Source organism: Sorex araneus, chromosome 3 (genome assembly GCF_027595985.1).
Source record: "Sorex araneus isolate mSorAra2 chromosome 3, mSorAra2.pri, whole genome shotgun sequence".
NCBI lineage: Eukaryota > Metazoa > Chordata > Mammalia > Eulipotyphla > Soricidae > Sorex > Sorex araneus.
The window spans coordinates 79,829,582-79,855,360 of NC_073304.1; the positions used below are offsets into that span (position 1 = coordinate 79,829,582).

The 25,779-nt window shown below is 39.2% G+C and overlaps 1 protein-coding gene across 2 annotated transcripts in view; it reads left to right on the top strand.

The window, feature by feature from the left end:
- The window catches only part of FMN1 (formin 1), a 475,774-nt gene extending 453,960 nt beyond the window's left edge, over window positions 1–21,814 (top strand). For both annotated transcript variants that reach the window (XM_055132734.1, XM_004609543.2), the window contains 2 exons: window positions 14,228–14,312; window positions 17,132–21,814. In XM_055132734.1, coding sequence (XP_054988709.1) covers window positions 14,228–14,312; window positions 17,132–17,176 — 130 coding nt within the window. In that variant the 3' untranslated portion in view covers window positions 17,177–21,814. The remainder of the gene's footprint in view (window positions 1–14,227; window positions 14,313–17,131) is intronic.
- The last annotated feature ends 3,965 nt before the right edge of the window (window positions 21,815–25,779 follow it).

Consider the following 25,779-nt stretch of genomic DNA (forward strand, 5'->3'; position numbering starts at 1 on the left):
ACTATGATACAAATTATACATGTATATGTAAGTATGCATACATAGTCATAATACAATCTTGACTGTGTTACTTTCAGTTTATCAGGAAAAAAATAGAAAAAACATGTGAAGATCCTTGGTATTCATGGCTGTGCCAAGCCTCAAAGCTCTTGGGAGCTCAAATAAGAGCGTTAGAGAGCATCTGTCTGCACTCTATTTCCCTAGCTTGGCAGACTGCAATGGAAACCCGAAGTAAGTCTCCTTCATTCAGCTAGAATATTTCTAAATTGCTTATCTGTGGGACTCCTGACAGCTCCCACCTTGGGCATAGAATAGATGGAATAGGGAGCTGCCTGGGTCATATGATTTGATGGGCGCCAGAGAGACTGCCTGCTTCACATACTCTCCCGTTTCCTCACCCTTTTTTTTTTTAAGACACCCGTACAAACAGGCTCTGATCAGTTCTAGTTTTTTGGTGAGACTCAGTAGGTGGTACGGGTTTCAAAACCAAAGAGGGGGGCATTGGGGTTTACAAGCACATGCATGTCTTCATTATCAGGATCGGAAAGGTTTTCCAAAGATTAGCTGTGCCTGCAATTAAATTTGCAGATTTATGACACAGGGCCGGCTTCAGTTTCCAAGCCGTCTCCCAGACACCTCTCCCTGAACAAGGAAAGGCAATGCTGTTACCTTTCACTCCTCACCTAAATCACCAGGGTGGCTCAGGGTGTTTCGTCTACCAAGTGCAGAGTGATTGGCTTTAACTGATTATGCATTCCAGGGCAAGTCCAGGACCCCAACACCCCAACAATCTCTTTCTCTCTCTTTCTCTCCTCCCTCTTTCTCCATCTTCCTCTCTCTCTCTTTCTCCCTCCCTCCTCCTCCCTCCTTCCTTTTCTCTGTCTCTCTCTTCCTCTCTCTCCCCCACTCCCTCTCTTCAGACATACACACACACACACACACACACACACACACACACACACACACACATGCCACTCCCTGGGGCCTAGAGGTGAAGTTCTGCAAACGGAAGGAGCCTTTGTTCTGTAATTAATCATGTGAAGTCAAAATGTATTTGGGTGCTACACGTGATAGCCCACAAAAGCTCTGAAGTGGCTGATCATGTAGCTGGTGAAATCTGGCCTCAAAGAGGGCTTCCTTTGTGGTAAATAGAAAAATACCCTAGGAATGGTGTAAGGAAAATTGTCAGAGTTAGGAAGTTGAAGTGATGGAGTAATTTATCATAGTATAACTTTTAAAGACTAGATTCTGATGTCTAAGGAGCTAAGTCTTTCAAGCTGAAGATCTGAATTAACTTTCTAGCTTGCCTGTGTCACCCTGCTGCTAGGAAGACTGACCTGGAAACTCAGGATAGAGGGGTGGTCAGAGTCAGGGATCAGACCTCAGGAGAACAAGCATAGACTATGAGTCTGTGTCTAAGTACTTAGCCCTGTTAGCTTGACCGAGATAAATGGCTTAGGGTTTCCCCATTATTTCATATTGCCTGTGGCTCTCTTCTCTGATTTTTATTTTCTCACCCATTGGAAGCATTCCATAAGGACTGGTCTGTAATTTTTTCACTGAGGAGAAATTTCCCTTTACATCAAGGAGGTAACGAGTTTGATTTTTGCGTTGTTTGTTTTTGCTTACTCTGAAAAGTGGTTTGACTTCTTTCATGGGCTTTTATTGCTCTTGCACGTGTTATAGTTATGGCAAGAATTCAACACTACCTAGGGAGAGAGTCTTCTCATCAGAGATGGTGATAACATAAGTCCCCACATCCCCTAGGTTTTATGCTTGTACTAAATGAGAACCAAAGCTAGCCTCGAGTCCCTTTCCCCCTGACCATGGAAAGTTAGCCCTCAGGGAACTGGGAACAATTCTTTTGTGGAGACTTGAGTCTCCAAACTCCAGAACAGACTCCACTGAGAACCTTCCAGTGTTCTGGAAACCAGACAGTGACTGGAAGGGGAGACTGACAGAGCTGTGTCCTCAAAGCACAATACACCCCTGTGGGCTTAATGCGTCCATTGATGCTTCAAGTATTCCTAAAATTAGTACAATACCAAGATATGATCCTCAGTCTTTCCCATTGAAAGTGCCATAAATAATATGACATTGAGTTTTCTGAGGCAAGTAAGCAACTTCCATGCTCCCCAAAGTCTTTTTGTATAGTAGTCTTTATTTTATTTTAACTTGATACCAGGCACACACACACACACACACACACACAGCCATATCATAATTTGACTATAGAAGAAACTATACCTAGTCAACCCACATCAGCAAGTCAGACTTGAAAAGCAATTATTTCACAAGCATGATCTCTGGGAGGTGCCAGCACCTTTTCCATTCTGCACATGTCTTATCCAGTATTCAAAGAACCCTGGCCAGAACAGAGAGCCGCTGCCAATGGCATGCTTTCGTCATGTTCCTTTGTTGACCATGTCCCTCCATGTATTTTTAGAATAGTCGCCAGAACGAAGATCTGGACTAGTGAGACTCAGATTCACATCTCTTTAATTTTTCAGAAAACTCTCGTATTATGGTGGTTTGTATATCAGTTTTTATTATCCTTCCTTTTAAGAGAACTTGGACATTTCCTATGGCATTCCAACTTTGACACCTATTTCTATGTATGTAAGCAAACAGAGCCTGCCTTGTTCCTTGCCTAGACTATTTTAACTTCCTTTCCTTAGCGATGAGTGATACTAAGTCGTCTTTAAACAGATTCACATTACAGCTGGTCAGATTTCATGCTTTTACCAACTTGCATTTCATGAACTGTATTCCCCCAAATGCCTCCTTTTTCTTAGCTTTTATCCACTTATGCTTCCAGATTAATTTTGAATGTCTTCAGGGAAGATGAGGACATGGTCTGGGTCATGCAGTGGTTGATGTTTTTAGGTCACACTGTACTAGATGTCTGGTAGAGCTCATCTCTTTGAAGCTAGAAATACCGTAAGCAAAAATTTTACTCTTTGAGCCACTACATGGCAACAAGTGAATTATTAACAAACATACTCTGGGAATATTAGTGGATTTAAATTTTCCATTTGCTAAAATAAATTTTTTATTATCATGTAAGGCATTTTTTAACACATATCACCAAAAAGTGTTTAAAACAAAATGGCATTTTGTGAAGACCATTTACCTTTTTTGCAAACAAATAATATTTTAACAGACTTTAATTTTTATGATGGTTTTAGGTTCACAACAAAAATTAGAACAGAAATCTCTGCCTTCACACATGCATAGCCTCCCCTGTTGTCAATATCTACTCATCAGGACGATATACACTATTTAATATGTTATTAATATATATTCATATTTGGCATTATTTTTAAACAAAGAACCTATATTCGACATATCACAGTCTCCCAAAGTCCATATTTTGCCTTAGACTTCATCTCTGGTACATTCTATGGGTTTGAACAAATGCTTAATGACAGATAAGCATCATTATAATATACAGTCTTTTCACTTTCACTGTCTTAAAAATCTTCTATGCTCAGCTTATTCACTCTTTAACTCCCTTCCCCACTGTAACCACAGATCTTTCCATCTTGGTCTCTGTAATTTTGTCTTTTCCAGAAAATTTACCCATTATTTAGAGTGCACATCCCAACCTGAGCTGTGGTTGGAAACCATTGTGTACAAAAACCAATTTATTGCTTACATAAATTTTCTTATTCAAAGAGTATTCAGGCTGGAGAGAAAGCACCATGGGCCAAATTCATGTTTAGCAAGCAGGAGGCATGGGTTTGATCCCTGGTACCTTCTGGGCCACTAAGCATCAAGCAGGAAGATATCCTGAGTGCCTCCAAAGTGTAGCATATGTATATATGTGTATATTCACACACACACACACACACACACACAGAGTCTTACCTCATGTAAAGTTTCTTGGACAGTTCAAAGATTGACAGCCTTATTAAACAGATGTTTGTAATAAGAATTAAAGGTAGAAAAGCAGATGGCCAAAGAAAGTGAATTGCAGTCACTGAATTGTATTTGGAAGAATCTTGGGGGTTAAATAGGTGTTGCTATTTTATTTTCATGCTTTAAATGTGCGTGTGCGCGCGCGCGTGCGTGCATGCCAGTATTCCCCCTTCCCTCCCCTGTATTGTTGTTGTAATGAGCAGAGATTACACACTTGACAGTGGTGCTCACCAGGGGCCTCATACTTTTAGTTGTGTGTTCGAATATTCCTGCTGAGTAGAAGCCACACCCCTGACTGTGGTACGTGTACATATATGGCTGCAGCTCACTAGAGACCAAACACTCTGTTGCAGGGCCAAGGGTTCCAAGGGCCTCTCCGAGGTTAGTACATGTGGGTGGCACCAGGTATCAAACTCACAATCATAGGCTTTCAAAGTCACATGTTTTGCCATCAAACTCTTGATGATGCTTCATCATTTTCATTCTGGGGTAATTGAAAGCAACAGAAGCAGGACTGGAGGCCTGCTTCAGAGGGTAGGGTATTTGCCTGGCAACAGTCAACCCAGGTTTAATCTAAGATGTCCCATAAGATCCTCTTAACCTGCCAGGAATGGTCCTTGAGCATAGAGCCCAGGAGTGAGCCCTGAACAGTGCCAGGTGTGGCAAAAAAGAAGCTATAGAAAAGAATTTGGGAGGAACAAATGAGTCAATATCAGGAAGAACAATTAAGATTTCAAGTAAGACCATAGAGAAAAAATGAATCCTGATCAATTGTGAAGTGACTGCTGCATTTATGAGTGGAAAATAAGCTGATACCTCACTAGATGCTTATATTTTCCCAATTTGGCTCATCTGGATCTGTCTTTACATTGCCCTATGGTATTGCTTCAGATTCTGGATCTCAGAGCATACCTCGAATATAGCAAAAGCAGAAGAGAGTGATAGAAATGACCAGGTTTTGATGCTTAGAGATTTTGTGAAAGCCCAAAAGATGCAATGATCTGGTGGTGAGAACTGTCAGTTGAATCCTGCTAAGGGAGATAGCTTTCATAGTCACTTGTCAGTATCCTACATATCCCTGGACCAGAATTTAGGAAGAAAACTTTTACTGACTGGCTCTCTCTTAGAGAGGAAAAAAGTATATTTTCTCTTTCCACCTAGGAACTTCACTGAACTCTGTTGAATTTCATACACAGAGATATTATAACTTTAAAAAAATAGCAGAACTCTTTACCCAAATGAAAACATGCAAGAAACCTCAATATATTAAAGGGATTTAAAAGGAAAAAATGTTTTCTTATTGTAGCAGAACTTGCATACATTGGCATCCTGGTGGCCCTAATTCTTTCTCCTGGTCTTGAGGCATCTTTGCTGAATGTTAAGGCTTTGTGGATGTCTGTTTGAAAATATTACTGTGAAGTATTGGTTCCAATAGGAACATATAATTACCTAAACACAATCCATGCCACCTCTTCAGTATCTCACTTATCTCTTGATCAGTTGGCATATTCCCTTCTCATGGTTAGAATGAAGGTGCTTCTGCTACTTATAAATGTCATCATGGTTTCAGTGTGTTCTGCCTGTGTATCGTGAACCAGTAAAATACTGGCTGTCAAAAGAATGAAGCCATTGTACTTTCTCATTCTCATAAATAGCTAAGGTCCTGAATTAGTTTAATTTACCTGAGACATGTATATTTAGCCTGTAAAAGGCCAAAGTAAGCCCATTTTGGGATATCCAGGAGTAATTCCTTAAGCATGTACCTAGCTATGCTTAGGAAACTACTCCTGGCTCTGTGCTCAGGAATCATTCCTACAGTGCTCAGAGAATTATATGTGATGCCAGGGTTAACTGTATATTAAGATTTTAACCACTGGACCATCTCTCTGGCTCTAGTATACCCATTTTAAGCTCCTTCAGAAAGTGTAGTAATGGAAGCCTCAGCCTCTATATGGAAAGGTATTTAACTTGTTAGAAGGCAGTTCATTTAGACACTTTGAAATTCATCTCTCTGCTGGCTTGGAAAAAAAGAGGAAAGCCTCAAACTCTACATACATTATAAAACAATGTCATCATTTTTTAAATTTTTAATTTTTAATAATATGATTTTATATCTATAATCTTTATGACAATGGGGGCGGTATTCTCTTGTTGTTGTCTTCATTCTAAGTGGAAGCAGAACTCCCTCCAGCTGGTTCTAATATGAAACCATGGTTGCAAATCACTCTGTGAGATAGGACTGAGCAAGAATATCAGAGAACAGATATCAATGTCCTCTCCAGTCTGAGATCTTTCCTCGGTAGATTCTGGCAACCGTTAAAATGTACTAAGCATACACACCTTAGTGGGAAAGAAGGAAGGCGGGTTTTCAAATGTCAATCTTAGAAAGGCATTTATGACTTAGAAGTGATTCTTTTCTCTAACATATTTGTATGTTAATAATTGTTTTCTCATTTACTTCCCTTATACTTTAATTTGAATGTGATGAGAATGCTATGTTACCTCCAAAATAAAGACTGGGAGTCCAGAGAGATAACTCAAAGGACTGAAGTGCATGATTTTAATTATCATTCTCTCTGTCTCTGTCACTCTGTTTCTCTCTCTCTCTCTCTCTCTGATTCTCTCTCTCTCTCTCTCTCTCTCTCTCTCTCTCTCTCACACACACACACCCCTTCCCTGAGCTCCACTAGGTGTGACCCCAAAACACCAAAATCAAAAATGAGAACTTGGTATTTGCAACTAATAATCATGAGCAACTGTTTGTGATAGTCTAAATTAAATCTTTAGCCCAGAACCAACAAAAAAAAATCCATAAACAATAGAGCCAATGGGGAGATTGAGTTGAAAGTATCTAGAAATTATCTAACATCTTCTCTTTGTCTGAAAACAGAAAAAAGTTTTTAACTTTCTAAGTGAGAGGGACAAGTTCCAGGCTGGGGAACAGCCATCTAACCTCTCTGTGCCTGTGTCTCTTTGAAAGCAATGTAATGAGACTGCTTATTAGGATCCTATAGGGTATCCATATATTCACAGAGATAAATATTTAGCACATTTGGATGGGTGACCTTGAGTGCCCCTTTTTGGTCCCCTAAGACAATATTTTTTTAACAAAATTCCCCAATGTAAAAGATAATTATTTGTCATTCTGGGTACCTGCTTTTAGACTTCCTTAAGGTGTTTGGGGAATAATTATCAATGCAAGCCATTTGTATATTAGATATTTGCTGACAAGTCATTTGTACATGGCACAGTACTCAGTGCAGAAACAGAGACCCAGATAAGGCTGTGACTTGATCAGTATCATCAAGTGGCTCCTGTGATTTAGGGGAAATGAGACACCTATACAGCTTTGAGATGAAAAGTCCTAAGTGCTTTAAGAGAGGCACAAAGTGGCCTTTCACTTAAGAAAAGTGTAGTTACTTTTGGGTAAGAGAGATGAAGGAAGCTTTCATGACTTTAGCACTTCAGCTGGGACTAGAGGAATGGGAAGAATTTTAACACATGGAAATGAGTAAGACAGTCACTGGGGAACAATGAGAACTAGACTCCAGGGTGAGAAAAGCCTCATACAAGAAATGAGTCACTTGACTGGAACAGCATAGCATGTAGGAAAGGATCCTTGATAAGTTCTCCTCCTACATTTTATGTAGTACTGTTCTGTAATTTTTTTTTAGCCATTCCTTAGGTGTCACATTATTCCCACTTTCAAGAGAAAAAGATATAACTAATGCTCAAGAGCTTAGGTGACTTGTCTAAAGAGATGATGTAAAACCAGATCTGAGTCTGAAAAATTAAGATAGACAAACTAAATCTGGAACAGGGGCAGCTTTGATAACCAGGGTAAAGAATTTGAATCAGGTATTATCGTTAAAAGGTAAACAGAATTCATAACCTGTGAGCCAAATCCAGGCCTCCATCAATTTTTGTAAATAGCGTGCATTAGAACAGCTGTGTTGCACTGTGATGTTTTCATGTTATGCACGCTTTTCACACTACACTAGAGCAGCAAATGGTCATAGCATGCCATGTGGCCCATAAAGCCTGAATCATTTATTTACTCTCTGACCCCTTACAAAATCCTGGACTAACTACCATGATAGTTGCTGGGGACCACTGGAAGATTTTGAGAAGAGCGGTGATATCCTTAGTGTTAAATAGTGTAGAGACCATGTTTGTGGGTAGAATGGTTAAGAGAGAATTAAATTATTTAAAAACTATGTCAGTTCTGAGGCTTTCTCCCTAAATAGCTGGTCTTTCACAGTAGCTTTCCAACAAGTCAACTGACCAAAATCTTGAGACTCTGAGAATGCAGGAGGCAACAAAAATGAGTGCAGTACAGTAGGTATAGGAGCTGAAAGAGGGGACACCCTACCATCCTAGGGCTGCAAGTGTGGCAGGGCATAGGGGGTCGGGGGGTGATGAGAAGCACCACAGACTTAGGTGAAATGTTGCTAAATGTTGCCAGACCTTCCAATTTTAAGAAGGGTCAGAACTTGGACTACACATGTACAATTTCTGCATTTACAGATGTTAGCAACGTTTGAACACAACCTTACTTCAGTCTCCTCTAGTTGATTAAAGCTTAATTTAAATTTATTAAAACCTTCAGAGTTTGATCACACTGTAGCCCTCCCATTTTCAAATAGGTGGTTCGGAGGGTTACGAGTTGGGTGGGGGAGAGGGCATTGAAGGGTTGGGGTTTTTTGGTTTGTTTCTTATTTTGTTGCAGTTCTGGGGACAAACCTAGGGCTTCATACATACAAGTGCTCTATCACTAAGCTGCTTTGCTACCTCTACTCTCCAGTTTCTAACTTTTTTCATGATTTCCAGAATAGTAATATAATTATTGTATGACGTACATAACAGCTACGGATATCTCCGTAGGTAGGTGACACTTTGTTCACCATTTTTAGAGAACGTTTTCAGGGAAAAGGGCAAAAGGGAGGTGAGATGGAGAGATGACAGACTATTTCACAGATCTCACCATCAGTCTCCTGTCAGGTCATAGCTCTTATTAACACCTTACCTACATGTTCTTCCTTACCTGCCTGTATGCTCTGTTATACCAAGGTACGTAGCCAGGTAGAGAAAATAAGCATTTGCGTTTTACCATATGTACTCTTAAAAACAGCTGCCAGTACAGTTTTGTCTTCTAAAAGTGGCATGAGCTCTAATGTTGAAGACATAAAAAGAATCTAGAAATAATTTTTTTGTTTTTTATTTTTTCAAGAAGCCTTGAAAGGACTTCTTTGAAACAAGTTAAATCTCATAAACACACCTAACCTCTGGAAAAATGGCAGAGAATAATCATGTCCATAATCTCACTAAATGTCAATGGCCTAAATGCACAAATCAAGAGACACAGTGCCTGGGTGAATCAGAAAAATGAACCAAACTTTCTGATATTTATAAGAGACCCATTTGAACAGTCAGGGAATACATAAGCTCAAAGGCAGAGGGCTGGAGCCATAGCACAGTGGGTAGGGCATTTGCCTTGCACGCAGCTGACACAGGTTTGATTCCCAGCATTCCATATGGTCCCCCAAGAACCACCAGGAGTATTTCCTGAGTGCAGAGCCAGGAGTAACTCCTGAGCATCTCTGGGTGTGACCCAAAAAGGAAAAAAAAATCAAAGGCAGGAAAACAGTATTTCAAGCAAGCAGCTCTCTTTAAAAAGGTCAGGGTGGCCATACTCATATCTGAGAACATTGACTTCAAATTTTAAAAAGGTGTACGCAATAAGGATGATCATTACATAGAGATTACTTTGAAAATCTTTATGCCATGAAGCAGGAGAATGTAGGAGAAATGGATACATTTTGTACTTTCATAACTTTCCAAGGTTTGACATAGAACAAGCAGATCAATAGAAAAAGCTAATCACTATCAAGGAATTCAAGAAGGTGGTCAAAAATCTTCCCTAAAGTGAAAGTCCAGGCTGAAATGTGAATATTGGTGAATTCTCCAAAACATTTAACAAAGATCTACTCTCAATTCTTTTCAAGCTCTTCCAGAAAGTTGTAGAAGCAGGAGTCCTCCCAGTTTATATGAGGTAAACATTTGCCTCATACCCAAAACAAACATATCACCAAATAAAGGAAAACTAGAGAACTGCATCTCTGATAAATCTGGATGCAGTAATCTTCAACAGAATATTAGCAAACCAAATGCAATAATATATCAAAAAAGATCCTACACCATGACCAAGTAGGATTCATCCCAGGAATGCATGAATATACTCAAATCAATGTAACTACACCATATAAATACAAGGGGAAAAGTTAAGCAAATGACCACTTGTTTGTCTTTTTACTTTGTTTTGTCTATTCCTCAATTGTATACCCTTATGTTGTACATGTAAGTGAAATTATTTTCCAATCCTTGTCTTTTTCCTTCTGGCTTTTTTTCACTTTATGTAACTTCACTTACATACACAAATTCCTTCCAATTTATTACAAATGGCAGGTTTTCATCTTTTTATAGCTGAATAGAGTACCATTGTCTTAATGTACCACGTATTCTTTTTATATTTGCATATCAATAGGGACTTTGCTTCCATATTTTAGTAATTGCATATAATATAGCAATAAATATTGGGGTAAGTATAACTTTTGTTTTAATGTTTTCATATTCTTCAGAGAGGTACCCAAATATTACCTTATGGTAGCTCTAGCTTTTTGAGGAAGCTTCATAGTAACTTCCAAAATTGTTGCATTAATCTATGTTAACCAGCAGTGTGTGAGAGTTACCTTCTCCAGTACTTATTATTGCTCTTTCGATGTAAGCAATTCTCACAAGTCTGAGACAGCTTTCTCATGTGGCCTTCATTTGCATTTCTCTGATGTGTACTGATGAGTACTTTTTCATATGCTTCTAATGCCATCAGTATGTCTTCTTCAGAAAACTATTCAGATCTTCTGCCTATTTTTTCATTTTATTGCCTGGTTGTTTTTTCTTTCCTGATTCTTGTTTTTTAGGGTTTTTTGGGGGGGCGGGGGACTTGACATATTTTGATATTACTTTGTAATTGTGTGAATGTTTATGTGTTTTAGGGATACAGTGCTATCATAGCACAATCACCACCAAAATGTCTAGTTTTCCACAGACATCCATAGGACCCTATGTCCAACATGCCCCCACGGTTCTGTATGTAAAATCTAAGGATCTCTTTTCACTGGACATTGTCTATCCCCTTTCTTTGTTTTGCTTCTTTATACCCTTCGTATGAGTAAGATCATCCAGTATTTGTTTCTGTTTGCTGTTGTTTGGGTTTTTGAGCTCTTTATATATCTTGGATACTCACCCTTAGTTGCTGTATGTTGTATGTTGTATAAATACTGTGGGGATATCTCTTTGTTTCACTGAGTGTCTTTTCCAGAACAGAAACTTTTTAGTTAACCTGTTTGTTTAGCTTTGCTTTTGTTTCCTTTGCCAGTAGAATTGAATCACTGAGCACACCACTAAAGCCAATATCATGGCGTATTTATTGCTATTGTTGAATTATCTGAATGATTGTCTGAATTGTCTTGAATACTAACCCCTAATCAGATATGATATCAAATACCTGGTCCAATTCAGTAGACTTTCTTTTCCTTCCATATATGTTCTCTTTTGCTATACAAATGATTTTTAAGTGAAAGCAGTTTTCACTTTAATTGTCCTTGCTATTAGAATTGAGGCCCCCAAAACATCTCCAACACTAATGTCATAGAATATTTCATTGGTTATCTTCTCTGCACTTTCTGCTCCTCGGGTCTTACCTACAGGACTTTCATTCTTTTTGAAATAATTTTGGTGTTATATAGTGTCCAATGTTTTTTTGTGTGTGTGTGTGTGTGAATATCCAGTTTTAGGAATACCATTTGCTTAAGAGACCCTGTTCTCTATCATATGGTCTTATCCTTTCTCATCATTTAAAGATAAATGAGTGAGTTTATTTATGGGTCTTCAATTCTATCCAATTGATCTATGTGTCTGCATGTATTCCAGCAGCATGTAGTTTTAATTATCGACCCTCTGTAGTCACACTATGCATTCTTTTGATCCTTTGCTTTTCAAATATGTCCTGTGAACATGAAACACAATTGAATTAGAACATTTGGAGAAACTCAGGATAGAATTAGAAAGATCAGAGTGATTCTAGGCAGTATTAAGTGTACATGTGGCTGCTTCTAGTATGCACAATTGCCAATAGACAGTAAAAAAAAAAAAGTTCTGCAGTGGAGACAGGACCTTAAATTGACTCACCCTCGCCCCACCACCACCATCCTCAAGGATTCAACCACTACCATCACCTCAAAATATCAAAAGAAATGGAGATTAAGGAATATATAAATATAAATTAAAGAAACATTGTGGTTGGTCTACTCAGCAGCGTAGACCAGCTCTAAATTAAGAGAACAGAATTCAAAGGTGAAAGGGAATTACTAAAACAAACTATTATGCAAAAAATAATTCCCAAAAGATAGAGGGTCCAAAACAAATAGTCATTCTAAATTACCCATCTCCCTCCAGAATAGGGTCATTGGAGTGTGTTCTTTTTGAGCAGAGATCTTGATGGAGAAAAACCAACAAGAGTAGATACTGTAAGTAGTTACAACAGTGATTTTTAACTTTTTTTTACATCTTAGGACCAGCAGTTGAAAACCACTGACTTAAAGCACCATTATTTTGGTTTGCAAGTCCCTTGACAGTCAGATTGTCCAACCTGAATTTGATCTTTAAGTCCATTCTTCTCTCATATCATCACAGTTAATAATAATAATATTTCACAGTTAATGCTGTAAACAGAAAATTTTAATAAGCAGTGTGGAGTATACCTTTAGAACAATGTTAATGGGGAGAAATGATAATTATCAGAGAAGCATATATGATATATTATTATCTTTTGCTCTTTTTTCTAATGCATAAATTGGCATTTTAATATGTTATCTATAATACTTGCATATGAGCAAATTTGGATTGCTAAGCATATGTTTTACCAGTTTGGGGTAAAATTTACTGAGTGAAGAACTAAGACCATTATTTTTTTTAATATTAATCGAGTATGTAAGTATGTGATAAATATTGAGTGCAAGATTTGTTTTTTGGGGACAGCCCCACCCAGTGGCACTCAAGTGTTTGACTTAGTACATATAAAGCAGATAGACACATATCTGACAAGCATCCAAAAAGTGTTGACTGTGGGTTTTTTTTTTTTTGGAGGGCTCTGTACTACAGTTGGTGGTACTCGGGGCTTATTCCTGACTCTGTGGTCAGGTATCAGTCTTCTAGGGCTCAGGAGACACAGTGTGCTACATATCCCCTCCGAGGGGCCCCAGTAAAGACAGTCAGGTGCAGGGGCAAGAGACTGCGTGGCTCTCTTCTGGGAGCTTAGTTTATGGTCTCTGGATGTTGGCAGTTGATGGGATTACAGGGCACTGGGGGCAGTTTCTGCGTGTGGCTCCCTAGCTGCTGGAAAATGGGGGATCTGGGTGGAAGAGGCCCAGTCCCGATCTGAGCAGCCTTGAAGATCTCGCACACCTAGGTTCCTCCGCCAGCTCCCCCATGCATGAGGCTAGCTTGCTCCCCATGGCATATTCATATCCCAAATACAGTAACAGATATATGCATACCCCTCAGAGAGCCCGGCAACTACCTAGAGTATTATCCAAAGCCTGGAAAGCTACCTGTGGCGTATTCGATATTCTACAGTAACGATAAGTCTCATTCCCCTGACCCTGAAAGAGCCTCCAGTCGTTGGGAAAGACGAGTAAGGAGAGGCTGCTAAAATCTTAGGGCTGAGTGTAATAGAGACATTACTGGTGCCTGCTCGAGTAGATTGACGAACAATGGGATGACAGTGATACAGTGTTGATTTCAAAATATTTTATTGGATTCTGTGAGTGTTTTTTGTCTTTATTTTCTTAATGTGAATTGTGGGCTTTGGTATTTGTGATTTTCATGTGTTCCCTCCAAACTTCAGTTTTCAAAATTGCCTGCATTATCTAACAAGTGATTTATAGGTGGAGAGCCTAGAAGTGAGCACTGAGAGGAAGGTGAATGTATCTAGTATTCCATAGCTGCTGTTTAGTCCATATAAACAGACTAGAGTAAGGATCTCAGCCAGCAAGGCATTCAGCTTGCTAACACAGCAAAGGCACTTTCTTTCCTGATTATAATTAGAATTTAGTAATGAAAACCATGGAAAACTTCCCTCTAGTTTCAAATTGCTGATGGAGTGTTCATTACAAAGCACTTAAATTTGTCTAACCTGGTCTCTTTCTTTTTCCTCATCGTGCCTCCCCACTGCCTCTTTCCCTCGCAGACTGAAGACGGCTCAGGAATCAGTCAGCAAGTTGACTTCAGAGAAGAAAGTGGAAACCAAGAAAATCAATCCCACGGCTAGTCTGGTGAGATATGTTTTTCCACATAATCTGAAGATATTTCAGCTATGAAATTCCCAGGAGTATATCTAAATGTATGCGCTAAAACTCAAGGAATGAGAGATAGGATTCTCAGTTCCTGTCTTAGAGTAGCATATGGTGAGAAAGAATATAGGGAAGGGAGCAAGGAACAAAACCCTGGCCCTATTGTTAGTCAGCATACCAACATGGTCTCTTCCTATTCAACCAAACTTAGTCCCTTCCCGTTTTGCATCCTTCCTTGCCCCACCCTAAGTTGTGAACCCTTTATCCCAAAGTACCTTCTTCCTGAATTGAACATTTTTACTTCCATCAGTTACTTTTGCAGTTAAAGGGAATTATATCTTCTTATAATAGTTGGGAAAAGTGAACTGCAGAATGATACAATCTCCTTAGGATCACTCCATAAATGGATAGCCAAACCTGCCGCAAATTTAAGACCCCTGATGTGTCTTCCTGGGCTGAAAACTAGCCTTCTTGGCTGTCCTTCTAGCTCTGAGGGAAAGTTGTCCTCCACAGTCCATTTTTCAGTAAATATATCATTAACCATTGCCTATCATAGTAATTCTCTATAGGTAATGATATCATACCATTCCCTATAGGCTATAGGTATTGCTAAATGACTAGGAGCTTAAGGTGTCCAGGTTTAAGATTCAGCTCAGCCACTTAAGTACTTGTAAAATCTTGGGGATGTTGCTTTGCTTCTTTTTTTTCTGAGCAAAGAGGTGAATCAATATTACCATTGCTTTAGTGTTTTTTGGAAGAAGCCGAGAAGAGATGTGCAAACTGCCTACCACATAAGAGCCTAACAAATGCAGGCTCTGTTTCTTGTTACTTCAGTTTGGCAGATTTGGTTGACTGTACACTGGGGAATAGCAGTGAGTGCTAAGTGGGAGTATCCTGTGCCTCCCTTTCAGACCCTATCTTCCCTGCATCCTGATGTCCCTCTTCTAGTTATTTTATCCTTTTGTGTTAAAAGTACACAGCTGCTTTAAATCCTTCAACAATCCAAGTGGACTATCAGTTATAAAGTAAAATGATTTCTGTTGATGGACAGTGGTGTCCCTCGTAACAACCCCATCAGCAGCTAAATGAGTGTTGAGTGAGGCTGCTGAATGGAGAAGTCGGGGCTGTATTGCTTACTACTTGGTTAAGGAAAGTTCTGGTTCCAGCACATAGCCCCTCCCCGATCAGACACGATCTCTGTGCCCATTGGACAATGTGTTCAATACACTCATTTGTAAGATTTTTAGTGGTAGTGGGCTCAACCTGTTTGTTTGTTTCTTTGTTTGTTTGTTTGTTTTTGCTGTACCATACCTGGTGGTGCTCAGGGGACCTTGCACTGCTGGGGATAAACCCAGAGCCTCTGGCATGCAAAGCCTATGGTCAGCCCTTTGGGCCTACCCCCTCAACCTGACTTTTTATCTTCCTTTTTCTCAGCCTCAGCCCCTTGTCCTACTAGGCCTTTTATTTGGGACACTCATAGCTTATAGTCAGACCCTGTGTCCAGAAGCAAAAATAGATTTAGCACTGTAGACAAAGAGCAAACAGTGTGTCTATGAGCTTTTTTTTTTTTTAATTGATGACCTTCACTGTGAATAGGCTTTGATTGCAAACCCAGGTTGCTTGGGTGGTTTGTTTCAGTGGAAATTTGGGAAGAGTTTGTAAATGAATTTCACATTCAGTTTCTCAAGTCAAGGATGTGATCCAAATTCTGAACGGGTCTTCAAAAATTAATTTCAGTTTACATTGGGGCCAGTGTTTCTTAGAACTTTTTCCTATCTTGTTTCCTTCCTGTGGTTCCCCTGCCTGGTTGATGCCCTACTTTCCTACCATGACCTCCCATTTATGCAATTTTCACATGTGTCCCCTCCTTGGAATATCCTTAACGGCACACACAGAGTCCTATGGCCACCAAGTGAGAAATGCAAATCTAGTCTAATTTAGGATTTTAATCTAACCTCACATCTCATAAGCAGATGGTCCAGAAGATCCTAGAAATGACTCTTTCTAAAAAGGATATATCTTCCCCTTTGTTGACTTTCTATACATTGTCCTTAAAGAGCAAACAAAATCATCATTAATACGTTGACTTCTCGAAAGTCTTAGGAACAACGAAGTTTCCTATTTCTGTTTAGTACTCTTTTATCTGTTTACAATGTGCCAGCAGACTGCTATATGCTTCCTAGAAGGGGTCCTTGGGAGAGATGCTTAGAGAGAGCAAAATAGAACACTGGTGACAAAATGGGAGTTGCTTCTACCTCTCAGCAGAGACTAAGTATATCTGCTCATCCTCCATTTTACATCAGCTTTATCCAGTTCTGCCAAGTTGATCTTATGCAGATACATACAAATTATAAACAGTGATTTTTCATATGCATACTCCCTAGAAACTTCTAGTTCATTCCCTAATCCCATTAGATGACCTCAGAAAGTTGGGGGGAGGTTTGGGGGTGGGGGGAGGTTGTGGAATGAGTCCTTGAGTAAGTAAACTTATGACACTGGATCTGGGTTTGTCAAAGACGAGAACAGAATTAAAGCAATCTGGTATGATAAAGGCCAGTGTATTTTGATAGATGTGGTGGCTGCTAATTTTGTTTTTGTTTTGGTAGATTGAAGAATTATATATAGGAATGGTCAGGTAACAAACTTTTAGGTGGGAGGAGAGGAATATCTCATTTCTAGAGTGTTTGGTGCAACTCTTTGATATTCTAGAGCAAAATTTGAGAAATACATTAAACTGGAGGAAGATGGAAAAATTAGAGATTGAGTGATTATAAACTTATTTTTTTCCCATTAAACAACAGAAAGAAAGACTGCGTCAAAAGGAAGCCAGTGTGACTACCAACTAAAACAGAGACTGAAAATGATGACAGCAGAGCTAGCACCTTGCATGATCCTATGCAACGCCAATGCTGCAGGAAGTTCTTGATGTTTGTTCTGCTCACCTCTCTCTGAAGTTATCTGCACTGAGCACCCCTTGCCCTCCTCACATGTCCTTCATAAAGCCACACAAGGATGGGAAACTAAGGGAGCTGGTGTTATTAGACAGTTGTTTCTTACGATCCAAAGTACAATCCAAAGACCAAAAGAATTACCAAGAGTTCCAATTTTTCTTTAAGTGGAGATTTCAGGTTTTCTAACACAGACTTGAGAGACATGAAAACTTAAGACAGACAAAAAGGAGAACCATCTGTGACAGTTTTCTGAGTAGAATTTTCACCTTGATTTTTACACACTGCTGTTATGCTTATTGGTTTTAATTTTGATCCTAAGGTCACAAGATTCTGTACCTGAACGTGTTGAAACTTACTGTGTCTATTTTTTAAAGGATAATTCAGACTATTTTCTAGACTAAATAAATGGTTATTTAGTTGTTGTTTTTCACATGGAAAGGAGAGAACATGTAATTATGCCTTTGTGTCAATGCGGTTAATAGCCATAAACTTCATCCTGGAAAGTGAGTTCTGATCAAGGGAGTTGGTGTCAGCCAGAATGAGAAACCACTGGGCCACTCGGGGGGTGGGGGGTGAAGTATATCAGTTTACTGTGATTTCCTGACCTACAGAGATTCTGCATCCCAGTTTCTACAACAAATAGTGACACATAAGCAAGGCTTGCTTGAGATCAGAGCACCTTCCATCAGGGAATAGGAAATGCCATGATTGCAGAAAGCTGAGCTATTGTCAGTAGTGTTCCAGCCGTGTGGGGCTGGGCCACTCCAACCACTTGGTCGAGGGGACAGTATCCAAACAAGAGAGCAAATGCTATGGCAAACTTCCATCATGGCATGTGACATTGGGTTAAGAAGGGGCCTTTATGTCAAAAAATAAAGAAATACAGTGGCTGGAGAGATAGCACAGCGGGTAGGGCGTTTGCCTTGCACGCGGCCGACCCGGGTTCAAATCCCAGCATCCCATATGGTCCCCTGAGCACGGCCAGGGGTAATTCCTGAGTGCAGAGCCAGGAGTAACCCCTGTGCATCGCCGGGTGTGACCCAAAAAAAATAAAGAAATAAAAAAAAATAAAGAAATACATAAAAGCAGAAAAATTCCTTTACATCAAAATAAGAAAAAAGCAATTAGTATTAAACTAATTAAGCTAATTAAAATGAGTGGGATGGCATGGATAGGCATCTTTTTCTGAACTTGGGAGCCAATTTGACCACTGCTTCTTGAGTCACAACGAAGACCCATGCCTGACCTCTTTGCTGATATTTTTTATTCTTAAGGTACTATTCTTTGAATCGTCCTTGTGTGGGAAAAAGAGGTGACGAGAGGTAAATTGAGAATAGGATCAAGGCTACCACATTTCAGCCTTGAAGAGATCCAAGCATTCCCCTATACTTGGTGGAGGATGATCTAGAGATAAGCAAGGTCTTTAAAACCCTTCTTGATCAGCTGCTTTGTGTGGTCTGTCCCTTGTCCCAGCATTTTTCCAGAAAGATTTCATTTTTGTCCTGGAAACTTTTAACTTACCAGGTATTCAAGTGACTACCCAGGACATGCCTGTTAGTTATAAGTCCCCTCAGGGAGCCTAATAATAGATTCAACTAATTAATGCAATACCATATCCTAATATAATTCGCATCTCTGGAATCAATAGGTCCGAGTCAGGATCAAATCAAGTATCAGAAGCCATATTCATTCTGGTGCTAGCCATCCCCCCCAACCCCCCCCACCCATCCCTTTGCCTTCTAACATTTCAAATGAGTGAAATATGACAACATGGTTGACTTTTTTTTTAACTAAAAGATAAGAGCCAGACATAAATGATGGTAAGAAGCTTACATGACCAAAAGATGTTGCTTATGAGTTAGAAATCTTCTATACTTCTTCTTATAAGGCTTTTCTTCCTTTTCACTGAACTGAAAACCAAGGGAATTTCCATCAATTTCAAACAAATTCCTCTTACCACCACCCGGTTCTCTACATAATTATTTCTAGTATTAGCACGGTGAAGCAAAGTGCCTGACTTGTTCATACCTGGGTCATCAAACTTAAATTCAGTGTGTCCAGCACTTATTTAGATCTTTGCAGCTGCTTTGAGACTTGATGAGCTTGAAGGCTTGAAGGCACTCAGTCATCATAACCCACTCAGGTCCCTAAGTCTGATGTTAACACAAAGATCACAGAAGGTAAGCAGGACTATTACTTGGATCACATAACCCTGCATGCTCTCAGGGAACCAGTGCTAAAGAAGGTTGAATAGAAACTCAAATTTGAGAGTTAGATGTAAGAAGCCCAAGTTGAGCTTCATCATAGAAAATAAGGTCAAATTATCAGTATGATCCATATTTCAAAACAGCAAAATTGACCTCTGTTGGGAAAACCAAAGCCTAGTCAACTGTAGTATAACATAGTCTCCATTATTCTTGCCTACTGTGAACCCTGCACTGTGTGTTCTAGATGTTTCTTCCTAAATTCACAGATGAACTACATTGTTGACACAGTCCTCATGTACTGTGATGCTCAGTAAAGGTTCCCAAGAGTTTAGTCTAGTGCACCCATTTGAAACAATCTGTAGGCCCCTAAAATGATCCTTCTTAAGTGAAATTGGAATTATATTCAGGGCACTAGGCATCTTTGAACTTTTCATGCAGAGGAAGCAGTTGAGGAATTTAAATCAAGTTATGGCCATTCCTGAGAAGAGTAGCCAAATCTGAGTTGAACCACACCCTCACAGTCCTGACCTTACCAGTCAGATATTGAGAAACCTTAACTTCTAAATGGCATTGCCTCATCCTACCCAAGAATCACTACATCTAAGCAAAGGCAGTAGTTCAGCTTTTTGCATGAGTCACAGCAATCACAAAGCACACTAAAGCATGATATAAACATGTTAGTTACAAAACATCAGGCCTGCAGGGATTTAAAATCAGATTGAGAAGAGGTACACTCTTATGTTTTTTGTTTTTTTAATCCAAGAAAGGCCAGTGAGAGAGATGAGGGGGAGGGCAGGGCTATGTGGTAGCCAAGCAGAAATAGATGAATTTGATTATCATGGTGGTTCAGGGGTCACAAATGATGAACCTACCAACCAATAGGTTTCTTTCCAATCCATGAATGGACATCTATAATGCCTCTTTGAAATGTCTACTAGATTTGAGTTTTATTTTACTTTGGTCTTACCTATTCTAATCAGGAAAAAAGAAAGTAGCCAAAAAATGGAAGGGAAAAAAAAAACCGTCAGCAGGTTGGTAGGTCACAAATTAATTTATCAGTTCTAGAACAAACCCCCCTTGCCCCCTCAAAAAAAAAAAAAACTTCCAATGAAATCCATTGATTGCTGTACACGTCCTAAGCATAAGAATGTGTTCGGCTGGAGATAGAGTGGAGGTAAGGCACTTACCTCACACATAGCCCATTGAGGTTCAATCCCTGTCACCATATATAGCCTCCCAAATCCCACTGGGAGTGATCCCTGAGCACTAGTAAGTGTGGCCAGAGAAAACAAACAAAAAGTAAAATAAAGAATGTGAACAGCTGCAAGGGCTAATGAGTGTAGACAAAGTAAGAAATGTCTATTGTTTGTTTTAGACTTCAGCCCCAAACCTGGCAAGTTTTCAAGTGTAGATTCTAACGAGTCAAGGATTACTCAAAACAATTGATTTTTTTTTAACTAGCACGAGGGTATATACAGTGAGAAAATATGCTTGGCTATTAAAATTTCTTTATTCTGGGTTGTCTTTCAAGGGTTGTATTTAAACAAGTGGAATATCCAGAAGACCATGAATACATTTTTTTAATTGTCTTATAATTTAAGATCAGGGCAATGGAAAAGAGGGGGTTGAATTAAAAGATGAATTTGATTCACCTCAGCTATTTTGTCATTCATCATAAGGAAATCTGCAACATAAGAGAATCAAGTTATGGCAAAACTAATATATGAAACTAGTATTTGAGAAGAATGGATAGCTTTTAGCCTTTCCAACATGCAAATAGCTTGTTGGATATTTTTCCATTTTCCAGATTTAGAAACAGTTCAGCTACTTGGAAATTTCTCTATTATTGGTGCAGAAATTGCTAGAAGAAAAGCACCATCTGAAGCAAGCTTTAGCATAGCTGGCTCCTTTGGACTCATACAGTAGTATTTATAACTCCACTAGAAACTGAATACAGGCATGAGTAGTCTTGGTTCCACAGCTGTGTGCCACTGAGAGACCCACTTTGTGTCATGCCAACAGTCGGTGACTTTTGGTTAGAAGTACTGAAAGTTTCACAATTCCTCCTCTTCCCTTCTAAGAAGTGGGCAGTCTACCAGACTGTCCCAGATCAGTGCTTTGCTAGGCACATATGAGAGAGAGAGAGACAGAGGGAGAGAGAGAGAGTCTCAACAAGTCAAACTTGAAGACAACTCGGTAGCATTGTTTACTTGAAAATGTTAAGATATGAAAACGGGAGCTGTTAAGTCCCCAGGCAGTTCAACCAAAGAAGTCATTAGGGAAGCCATTGAGCCTTCCTCTTCCTTCATACAGAGCATGAAGACATCTTACTATCTTACTGGAGGCATCTTTGTCCCTTTCTCTTCTCCCCCAGAGTAACATAGAGGTTCTTTGCCTCCTTCCCTTTTCTGCTATGAAAGTTTAGCAAAATGCATAATTTTCTGGGAATATAAACAGAAATAAGGACTTCCTTTAAAGAAATCATCTAGCATACCCCCCTTAGAACCTCCCTTAAAAGCAGTTGGGGTTTTTTTTTTGGGGGGGGGGTTTGCTTTTTGGGTCACAGCCAAGCAGAAATTTTTTTTAATTAGAAATTGAATACTTTTAAAGCCCTTGGGAGAAGACATGCCAGTGATTCCTCAGTCTTTTCCTTTTGTTAAATTTTAATGTACACTAATATGGGAAGTAGGGTGCCAGTGGGCTGTGATATAGGGGCTTGTGCTTTGTCCTGGGAAAGTGGTACTGAGCTTGCACGCGCAGAACATAACTGGAATCAGTGCCCTAGTAGGAAGTAGGCCTAACAAAAGATTGGCCATTATTTCAAGTCCTTTAAGGGCTTTGCTTTTATCAGCGATGGAAAGTGACTGTCCATGCTGCTTCCTCAAATGCTTTTGGCCCAGGCAACAAAACCTGCCTTTCAGTGACTTTGCAAGCAATGAAATGAGAGAAAAACAGGAGACCTGGAAGGAGGAAAATTTGAATAAGGCTAGAAAAGTTTTTGCTGAAATAGTGCATTGCTCAGGAGCTGAAGATTTTTGCCATGATTGTGTCATGGGCTATTTGCAACAGAAACTCAAGGAAAACTGCGTGAGGCAAATTGAAGGGTCCAGACTCCTGTATTAGTCTGTGCTGGATAATGTGAGGGGAAACAGCATCGCAAGGACTGTGGCTGACTGGTGCTTGCTTGAATAACGTATTTAATCTCTGATTCATTTTCATGGGGTTGCTTTTCCATGTACCTTCTCATTTTCTCTATCCCTGCCCATAAAACCATTTTGGTGTCTAGTTCCATTTCCTTTACCTCCTCCTCCCATGCTTCAATTCTGTTGTCTCCATCTCAGATCCCATGGCTATTTTTTTTTTTTTTGCCTTGTTTTACCTTCTTCGTGTCTTAAAGACCCAGATTTTTTCACTTTTCCCTTCACAGTCAACCGAGTGTCTCCTGGAACCTTATTCCCTTTCTCACAGTCAGGACCGTGTCCTTTATGCAGGGAGCTCCACTGTGACCACGGGAGATGGAGCACAGGGGCAACCTCTTGGTAATGTCAGCGTCACCTCATCACTTAGTCAAAGAGGGAAAAACCCATGAAAGAAATGGAAAATACATTTCTCTTTCAATTTATGCAACTTTATTTTAAGAAGGTTGAGGGAGAGTTTTTCTAAGTTCTTCTTGGATTCTTATAGATTTTTTTGTGGTTTTGTTTCATTTTGTTTTTACTCAGAAATTGTCTGATTAGGGGCCATGCATTTGACAATTTGTGAATCAGCTCAGGTTGCGCATTTTGTTGTGTAAGACTCCATTGGTGAGTCTCAAGTAAATTTGCTGTGCTGCTGGACAAATTGACTTAATGCCGGGCCAACATTTTCAATCATGGGCTTTTTGTGGCTATTCTGTTCTTACTATTACTCATGATCCGAACATCCACCCCAAATCTGGACCAGGATGTTGACAATTTGTGGTTAGTTTCAGATCCACAGTAATTGCTACACTCTTGAAATCACTTAAAAAGTGTAAGCCTGTCCCAAGAGACAACCACTGGGCCTGGAAACACATTAACTTCGATGTTCAATTATTCAGTCAATCTCTCAATATAATCTTAATGGGTTTTCAATAATAAGACAGTTTGAGAAAGGAGAGAGCACTTGAAAGACATGAAACCTTACATTATATATGCTCTTGGATAATTTTTAATATAAGCTAACTGGATTCAGGAATTTTTTTCTTTAAATTTCTAAAAGTATGTGTTTCTAATTTGCATATTTAATTTCATCAGAGCTAAGACATGCTCATAAGTTAAATTTGTAAATGTCATTTACAACCAAATAAAGTATTTATTTTTAAAATAAAAGGGTGATGGAAGCAATATTGATTTGTACATAAGGAAAATGTGTGTATGTATTTTATTCTTCCTTGCCACTTCTTGGGCATCACATCAAGTGTATTTTTGTACATAATATATATTGGTTAGAAAATGTAGATTTTTGTTATTTGAAAAATTCTATCTCTGTGATAGATTATATTTATCTTAATTTGTTGATACCTCTGTTAATTTGTTTTAAGAGACAGGACTCTATTTTTTGGAATTTACAGAGAATTACACTCATGGCTTCCAACTGTAAATATACTGAGGGTATTTTAATAAATCTTGGTTTCATGTCTGTCTGTTGTGAAGTACTGATTTGTTTTCAGCGTGCGTTTTAGAGAGTCTCCTAGGGATGCTATAAGTGGAAAAGATCCCTTATTCCTAAGTTTCATTACTGCTTGGGGGTAGCATTACTTCAAACTATAACAGCTAGATCTTTGCAATCCATCTTCTTTTTCTCTCCTGTGGCCCTTATCAAACAGCAGACTAGCAATAGCCAAACCCAACAGGCATTGTCTCCCTGATGCTAACCAAAGTTGGCCTGAACATAAATGACCCAAGGTCAAGGTTTTTGTGGAGAGAACCACATGGACCGGTGGCTTCAGGTTGTTGCTGATTGGTAAGTAAAATACCAGGAAAGCAGAACATAAACAGAATTTATTATGTTATGTCACTAAACACAAGGTAAAAAATTTTTTGAGTAATGATATGTCCTATACAAGTATGGACAAATAAGAATTTATGACTTAGAGAAATTCACTCATCTGGAAAGAGAAGTATAATTGTATTTTTCAATTTGTTCTGTGTTCCTGAATTCCTGCACTCATGGGTTTAGAAATCTACTGAAATATGCACCAATATGGTATAGGCATTTGCAAAATATGTAGTTACTATCTAGGAAGACTTTTTAATCACTGGGAAATCTTCTAAATCATAGATCTGCAAGAAAAAAGGTTAGACATTGGGTGAAATCTTCTTCTTTACCAGAGCAAAAACTACTAAAATTCAGACTAGAAAGATGGCTCAAAGAATCAAGTGCATGTTTTGCATATGGGAAATCTGTGGGTTTGAGCCTAAGCACCATTGATCCCCTGAGCAATTGGATCAAGTTTGACCCAAATTCAAAATACTTTTTTAAAAAAATTTTAAATCCCTTTAAAAAATAACTCCTAAAGTTCTAGGGACTTGAGGAAAGTCTAACTCAATCTTAGTGAATGCATCAAGACTGGACTCAAATTCTTTCTTTCCTAATTTTTTTTAATCACAGTTATTAACAAATTTACAAAGTTGTTCATGAGTGGGTTTCAGTTGTATTATGTTCCAACATCTGTCCCTTCACCAGTGTACATTTCCCACCACCAATAGTCCCAGTTTCCCTCCTGCTCTGCACCCCACCCCCTCCACTTTCCTTCTCTCTCTGTGTCTCTCTGTCTCTCTCCCTCTCTCTGTCCCTCTCTCTGTCCCTCTCTCCCCCTTATAATAAAAGGTTATCAGGTATAACCCTTTACCTAATTTTAACAGCCAGTTCCTGTCCAGAATATTATTTCCAGCTATTATTGTCATGCTGGTCCTTTCTCTATCCTGTCTTAGCTTCACACACACACACACACACACACACACACACACACACACACACACTTTTGCGGCAAACTTCCAACCATTGACCAGTCCTCCCAGCTCCTGTTTACCCTCACCTTGGATATTAGTTTTATACTATATTATACATGTATGTATATATGCATATATATTATATCCCACAAATGAATGCAGTAATTCTATTCCTGTCCCTCTCCTGACTCATTTCACTCAGCAAGGTACTCTTGGTGTCCATTTTTAAGCAAATTTCATTACTTCTTTCTTCCTAACAACTGTGTATTATTCCATGGTGTAGATGTACCATAGTTTCTTTATCCAGTCATCTATTCTC